Source organism: Pteropus vampyrus, unplaced genomic scaffold (genome assembly GCF_000151845.1).
Source record: "Pteropus vampyrus isolate Shadow unplaced genomic scaffold, Pvam_2.0 Scaffold25, whole genome shotgun sequence".
Lineage (NCBI taxonomy): Eukaryota > Metazoa > Chordata > Mammalia > Chiroptera > Pteropodidae > Pteropus > Pteropus vampyrus.
Genome location: NW_011888806.1, coordinates 8,891,614 through 8,899,114, shown reverse-complemented (window position 1 = coordinate 8,899,114; position 7,501 = coordinate 8,891,614). Strand labels below are relative to the sequence as shown.

The 7,501-nt window shown below is 36.7% G+C and overlaps 1 protein-coding gene across 1 annotated transcript in view; it reads left to right on the top strand.

The window, feature by feature from the left end:
* LOC105289620 (polycystin-2) overlaps positions 1-6,310 on the top strand; it is a 56,257-nt gene extending 49,947 nt beyond the window's left edge. The window contains exons 12-14 of the mRNA XM_023528409.1: positions 447-619; positions 3,445-3,592; positions 3,937-6,310. Coding sequence (XP_023384177.1) covers positions 447-619; positions 3,445-3,592; positions 3,937-4,173 — 558 coding nt within the window. The 3' untranslated portion in view covers positions 4,174-6,310. The remainder of the gene's footprint in view (positions 1-446; positions 620-3,444; positions 3,593-3,936) is intronic.
* The last annotated feature ends 1,191 nt before the right edge of the window (positions 6,311-7,501 follow it).

The following is a 7,501-nucleotide window of genomic DNA, read 5'->3' as shown; positions in this document are numbered from 1 at the left end:
ATAGTATAGAACAGTGCTTTCTAAATCCTGTGCCAGTAAGTGAAAAACTTCACCACTCATAGTGAAATGTGAACAAGAAGACAATGAGTAAAATTTTTGTATTTAAAGTCTGTATTTAGTCAAAATTCTGATTCTCAAATTATATCCTTCCTACTTTGTTAACTACTGCGTTATTTATGAAAAGGTGATAATATATTGCTTCATTTACTTTTTCTTTGCTTTATTCTATTTTTAATGTTCTTTCTTATCCAAACAAAAAGTTAGCAACTACTTGCCGGTAATTAAAATGTGTTTTGAAAATTTGCCAATCTATGAAATTGAAAAGTGTGGGGATCACAGTCTGGTGTTGCCCACAAAGAAATCTGAGGTACACAGCCATTTTTCATCAGCCCAAGCCCTCAGTGAAGCTTCCGTGGGGTCTGGGTGTTCCTGCTTAATGACCCCATTTTCCTCAGGAGGACCTGGACTTGGATCACAGCTCTTTACCACGCCCCATGAGCAGCCGAAGTTTCCCACGAAGCCTGGATGACTCTGAGGAAGATGATGATGAAGACAGTGGGCACAGCTCCAGAAGGAGGGGAAGCATCTCCAGTGGGGTTTCTTATGAAGAGTTTCAAGTGTAAGTATAAAGGAATTGCGATACAACTTTGCTCTTACCCACCTGATTTGTCCTGTCAAATATTTTGTGACATTTCTGTTATAGGCCCAGCAATACAATTATGTACATGTTGTCTCATATAGTTTCTCTTTAAATCAGTTAAGAGAAACAAGGAGAAGAAATATGCGTTAATATCGTCTTCTATGGTTATATAATTACCTTTGCCAGTGCTTTTTGTTTTTTCATGATTTTAATTGCTTTCAGCCTGAAAGACATCTTTTAGTACCTCTTCTAAAGCCAGCTAGCATGAATTCTGTCAGTTGTCCTTAATCCGGGAATATTTTTACTGCTCCTTCATTTTCTAATGGCCTCCATTGTTTCTGATGTTAATCTTATTGAGATTCCTTTGTACGTGATGAGTAATTTTTCTCTTGCTTCTTTAAGATTTTTTCTTCTTTATCTTTCAGTATTTTTACTACGATATGTCTGAGTGTGGATCTCTTTACAATTATCCTACTCGATGTTCATTAACTTTCTTAGATGTGTAATATTTTCATCAAATTTAGGAAGTTTTCAACCATTATGTCTTCAAATATTTTGTTCCTTCTTTCTTGCTCTCCTTTCCTCCTGGGTCTCATATCATATGTGTATTGGGATGCTTAGTGGTATCCCACATTTCTCTTAGGCTCTGTTCATTTTCCCTAGTTCTTTCTTGTTTCTGTTCTTCAGATTGCATAGTTTCTATCCATCTATCTTCCAGTTCACCGATTCTTTCTTCTGCCAGCTCAGAAATATTGCTGAGACTCTCCAGTGAATTTTTCATTTTATGGATTGTACTTTTCAACTCTAGTTGGTTTTTTTTAGTAATCTTTATCTCTTTATCGATATTCTCTATTTGAAGAGACAGTGACATTTTACCATCCTTTACTTATTTAAGCATCATTTTCTTTAGTTCTGTGAATATATTTGTAATAGCTACTGTGAGCTCTTTGTCTACTAAGTCTTTCTGATCCCTCTCAAAGGTAGTTTCTGTTGCCACTTCTTTTTTGCCCTGTGCATGGGTCATATTTTGCTGTTTCTTTGAATGGCTCATAATTTGTTGTTGAAAACTGGAGATGTTAAAAAATATATTATAGTAATTCTGGATACTTGTTATCTGCCCCTCCCCCCCTCTGGACTTGTTGTTTCTCAGAGGGCACAGCCATGACCATACAAACAGTCTTCCTGGGAAGATGGTGATTTTAGTAAGGTTGTCATTGTCTTTCCCTGATCTCTCTGTTAAGTCTTCTTCCTCTGTTGATATCACTTCCACCTCTTAGGTTCTGCTAATTGTTAGCTGAGTGGCCTATTATTATCATTAATGCCTTTGGATATAAATTGCTCTACAGTCTGATCCAGTTAAATTCAGGGCCCTTTGAAGAATAGTCTTTGAGGCCAGTCTTTAGCTGTCGTCTTAGGTGTCTCTTTCCCTAGTTCTCACTGGTAAACTAGCTGGTAAACAATTTAACTTGTTGACCTCATGAAGTAACCAGTCTCCTGTTAACTGCTTATTACTACCATCTCCATGGCTTTCAGGAGCACTCTTAGGCTTGAATGTCCCACATTCTGATCCAAATAAAGCCAGTTCACTTGGCGGGGAGCTTTGGAGCTCTCTGTCTTATGGGCTAACCCTACGGAGGTGAAACCTCTGTGCCACTGTTCCAGAGGTAGGGGCAGGGACAGTTGTCCATCTCTCTCAAAGTGACACCCTACTTCCTGAATAAGGTAATTAGGATGGGATAGCAACCTTTGGTCTTCTCAGCTTGCCTCTCCTGGCATGGAAACTCCACCCTACAATTGGAAGTGAAAGAGCCTCACCTCTCAGCTACTCTTATCTGGATTAGAGCCTCTGTGACATGGATTTGGAGGTGGGGGTATAGAGATGAGATATACTGGCAGATTGCCCTTCCCAGAAAGATACTGTAGCCCTCCACTGGGAGCTAAGGGGAGAGAGAGCCCTGTGTCTTTTGCTTCACATATCCAGAGTGGTTCTTCTGTCACACTGAGCTGGGAGTGGTAGACAGGAAGCAGATTGTTTCTCAGGTGGCACAGAATTTCACTCATTTTACTGAATTTAGTATATTTTATTAAGTAAATGCTTGTTTATTTGCTTTATACCCTTAAGAAAATCTCTAGAAATTTTTTTCAAATAACATTCAATAGTTACTGTTCTTTTACTGAGGAGAGGGCCTACAAAGCCCTCATGTCACTATTCTAGAAGTCATCTATTTATATTTTATAAGTATTTATATAACATGTTGTCTATTCAAAATAACGAGATCATAAGTGTACACACTGCTTTCTAATTGCTTTATTTACTTACTATATTTTGAACATCAGTCTATTTCATTAAATATTCTGTCACAATATAATTTCTGGTGTCTGCTTAAAATTCCATTGCATATATGAACAACAATATATTTAAATAATCTCTGTTAATTATGTGATGTAATCATTTATCAGTGACATGCTATTGAAAGAAGAACTCTAGTGAATATCTTTCTAGCCAAAAGTTATATGTATGCTTAATTATTTCCTTTAGAAAGTTATTAAAACAAGGAATATATGAATACAAGGTAGGCATATATTTTTAAGACTTCTGATACAATGTTAAATTACAGAAACTTTGTTAAATTTGGCACTCCTACCAGCAATGTACGAGGGTTTATCTCTAAAATTGGAGAATGCTTAGAAAATATTTCAGATTATCATATTATTTAAGGACAAATCTTAGCACTTCCATTTGAAAAGCCAACTGGGCTGAAAAGACAACTGGCTTTGTCCCACTCAACTGTGGTTTCCTGCAGCCTCGTGAGACGAGTGGACCGAATGGAGCACTCCATCGGCAGCATTGTGTCCAAGATCGATGCTGTGATAGTGAAGCTGGAGATCATGGAGCGGGCCAAACTGAAGAGGAGAGAGGTGCTGGGAAGGCTGCTGGATGGCGTGGCCGAGGTAATGGTCGCCTGAAACAGAAATGCCCTGATTCTGTAAAATATCAGGGTAGTCGTCTTTTGTAACCCTTAATTTGAGGTTTCTCTCTCTCCATAACTGTAGATCAAATGATTATCTAGAGGTGTTATTTTCTTAAAAATTTACACACTGATGGTCCTGCCTTTGCTAGATAGTAGAATTAAGCAAAAGTTACTCTAGTAACTGAGAATTGCTGTTGTATGCTCTGAATCTCCAGCCTTACCTCTTATAGACAGATTATTTGGCCCCCAGATTTCCTAGAGCAATTTCTAAGTACAAGAATATGCATCACTATTCCCTAACATGTTTTTTTTTTCCTTCATTAGGATGAAAGACTGGGTTGTGACAGTGAAATCCACAGGGAACAGATGGAACGGCTAGTGCGGGAAGAGTTGGAACGCTGGGAATCTGATGATGCAGCTTCCCAAATAAGTCATGGTTTAGGCACACCTGTGGGTCTAAATGGTCAGCCTCACCCCAGAAGCTCCCGCCCTTCTTCCTCTCAGTCTACGGAAGGAATAGAAGGTACGGGTGGAACCGGCAGTTCCAATATCAACGTCTAGGACATGTGTTCGTAAATGTGTTCGTAAATGTGTTCCTAATAGGTGAGAAGAAGGCTGTCCTGACTTTCCATAGCAACGACACTGCAGTAAGTCCTCACTAAACATTGTGGACAGGTTCTTGGAACGGTGGTGAAATGAGGCATAATGAAACCGGTTTTACCATAGGCTCATTGACATACGCAAGTGTTAAGTTCCTCCGCATCTCATCAACGTTATGACTCAACGACGTTAATTCAGGACCCACTGTATTTATATGCCCTGACCACCATATGTTGCTGGTCATTGTGACCAATTGTTAATTCTTCTGCACTTTAATTTATTTTAGGTAAACTTTGCCCATGGATCAAAGTTTTTTTCCTCTCTTGTGAGAAATTAGTTGTAAATATTGAGTACAGAAAAAAAAATCTTTGTAAGATATAGGGAGTGGAATGCCCACTTCCTACCATGACTGAGTCTCAGTTGACAATGAAGTCACCTTTTAAAGCTAGAAGAGAACTGTCAAAAGGCTTCTGAGTTTCATTTTCAAATCACAAAAATCAGTATTGTCATTTTTGCCCAGTGTGTGAAGGGAAAGTAGGAGCACTCCTTCCTCATTGGGCTTAGCTCATGGGCTTACTACATAGCTTTCTTGTAAGAAAGGAGCCTCTTACTTTAACTACCTTCTTGGGGTAAACTTTTCTAAAAGATGAACTAGAAAAGAACTCCAAAGAGAATGGGTATGTAGTCATTGTGCTAGAATTTTTATGAATGATTAAGGTAAATGTTGAGTACTCTGCTTTTTTATTATTTTAGCATATCTAATATCTGTGAGAATAACCGTTTCACTTAATTTTTCACTGTTTCCGCTCTCATTTGAAGAGAGCTACATGAAACCACCAAAGACCAGTTATGTGTTAAAATGTCATCTCTAATCATAACATAGGAGAATTGGAAGGAATTCTATCACTAAGTTGGACTTTTTCTCATGATTAGTTTAGTATAAAGATTTATTTAGATATTCTCTTTCTAATGTGGCTCATCTAATTTGTAAGTGAGTGTAATGTAACTAATCTAGGAAGAACAACTTATTAAAATTTTTTAATATGCACTGAAAGTTTTAACTCAGCAAATACATTCATTTAAAATACAATTTTCAAAGTTTTTAAATTCGTATAAAAATTATAAAACAAAAGTTTGAGTTTTATAATGTTTTAAGAATACATATCTCAAATACTCGATCCTCCATTTCAGAACTAGAAATTCAAATCTGTACAAGCTCAATTTAATGAGAGGAATTTCGAGTATTGAAAGTTTATCTTTTATCAGAAAGTATTAGCCAAAGTTTGAGTTTGCAGCAATTTTTTTTTTTTTTTAATGTGGAGAGAGTCTCACTAAATTTATGGGAAATAAGTATTTCTCAGAAAAAAATAAAAATCTATTTTTCAAAAGTGTTGACCCTTTTGACAGCTAATAAGACAAGCAAGAGAGAATACCTGCCATGCTGGTGAATAACTCACTTGGAGAATAATAGAAGAGAGCCCTGTTTTTAACGCTGTGTGTTAATGCACATTTCTATTATTTAATTGATAAAATATATCAATCAAATCTTCAATGAAAACATGGGCAAACAAACCTTTCTAAGCTGGCTCGTGTATAAATGATACACATTGGTTTCTTTAACAGTTATTTCCCATGGCTTTATTTCCATCTTTATTTGAAGGATGCTGCACAAAGTCCTTTATTACTAGGTACTAAAGTTTGCATTCCAGGGATAGTGAGTGTATTTATGTATGTGTATCATGTTGTTACATGTAAACAAACTTCAGTTTGAAGTGCAGCCATTATGTGGTATCCATGTATATTGACCACGTGCCATGTATCAATTATGGTCACTAGAAAGTCTTTTATGATACTTATTATTATGCTGTTTTCATTTCACCTATAAAATTTTGCTAAATCCTTTTTTTCCCCATAAGTTACATATTTTTTCTTCTTTAATCATGGAGAATTCCCTCTTCATCCTTCCCTTGTCATCTTCCTCTCTATATTAATATTATTGAGATGTTATATATGCAGGTATCTCTCAACAATCGAGAATTACATTGATGTTTAATACTGAGCACTTTACTTCTTAATAAAAACGTGATATAAAAGCGTATGTAAGAGTTTGTCGGTTTCCTAAGTAGACGCAGTTGGGTAATTTGCCCAGTATCATGAGCCCAGTAGTAAAGGCTTAGACTTTCAAAAAGGCATTTTCCCTTTTTATTTTATTTTATTATTTTTTTTAGGCAATGCAACCCTAACAGATTTCAAGGACCTTGTCAGCTTACAATCTCTTATTTTTTTTTTTTTTATTTTTTACGCCTACAGCACCTGGTCTTCCTAGGTTGTCTCCCAACCAAGTACTAACTTCGCCCGGCCCTGCTTAGCTTTCGAGATCATTCTGGATCAGGCTTGTTCAGGGTGGCATGGCTGTAGACAGCATTTTCCCTTTTTATGTTGAAAAACATAATCGACACGTTAATTCCTCTGCAGTATGTACCTCTAGTAAGTTATTCTGATGATTGAATAGTGTTAGCCACCACACATTAGTGACAGGTTGTCTCTAATACTTCTGCCATTCCAAAATATTTGTACCTAATTCCCTTGTTGATTTTTCATGAGTTCCTCAGTAGGTATATAACAGGAGTCAAGAGTGCTGAGTCCCAGGGATATACATATTTAATTTTACCCAGAACTGTTAGGCTGCCCTCCAATGGACTGCACCGGTCTACAGATCCACTGCCTGCATGAGAGTACCACTGTTATCCATACCCTCACCAGCACTGGTACCACCCAGCTTCCCAATCTTTGTTAATGGAATGGTTTTAAAGTGAGTTCTTATTTTGCATTTATCTGATTCCTAAGAAGGTTAAACATCCTCTCATACAGTTGTTCAACATTTGGGTTTCCATTTTTGTAAATTCCCTTTCTGCAAACCCTTGAAAATCTTACGCTTTGATTTTTTAAAATAATTTTTGTTTTTTTGATTATAGTTGACATACAATATTGTATTTCAGGTATACAACAAAGTGATTAGACATTTATATAACTTACAAAGTGATCACACCAATAAATCTAGTACCCATCTGACACTGTACATAGTTATTACAATATTATTGACTATACTCCCTATGCTATACGTCCCCATGACTATTTTGTAACTACCAATTTGTACCTCTTAATCCCTTCCCCCCTCACACCATCTGGCAGCCGTCAAAACGTTCTCTGTATCTATGAGTTTGTTTCTGTTTTGTATGTTTGTTTATTTTGTTCTTTAGATTCCACATGTAAGTGAAATCATATGGCA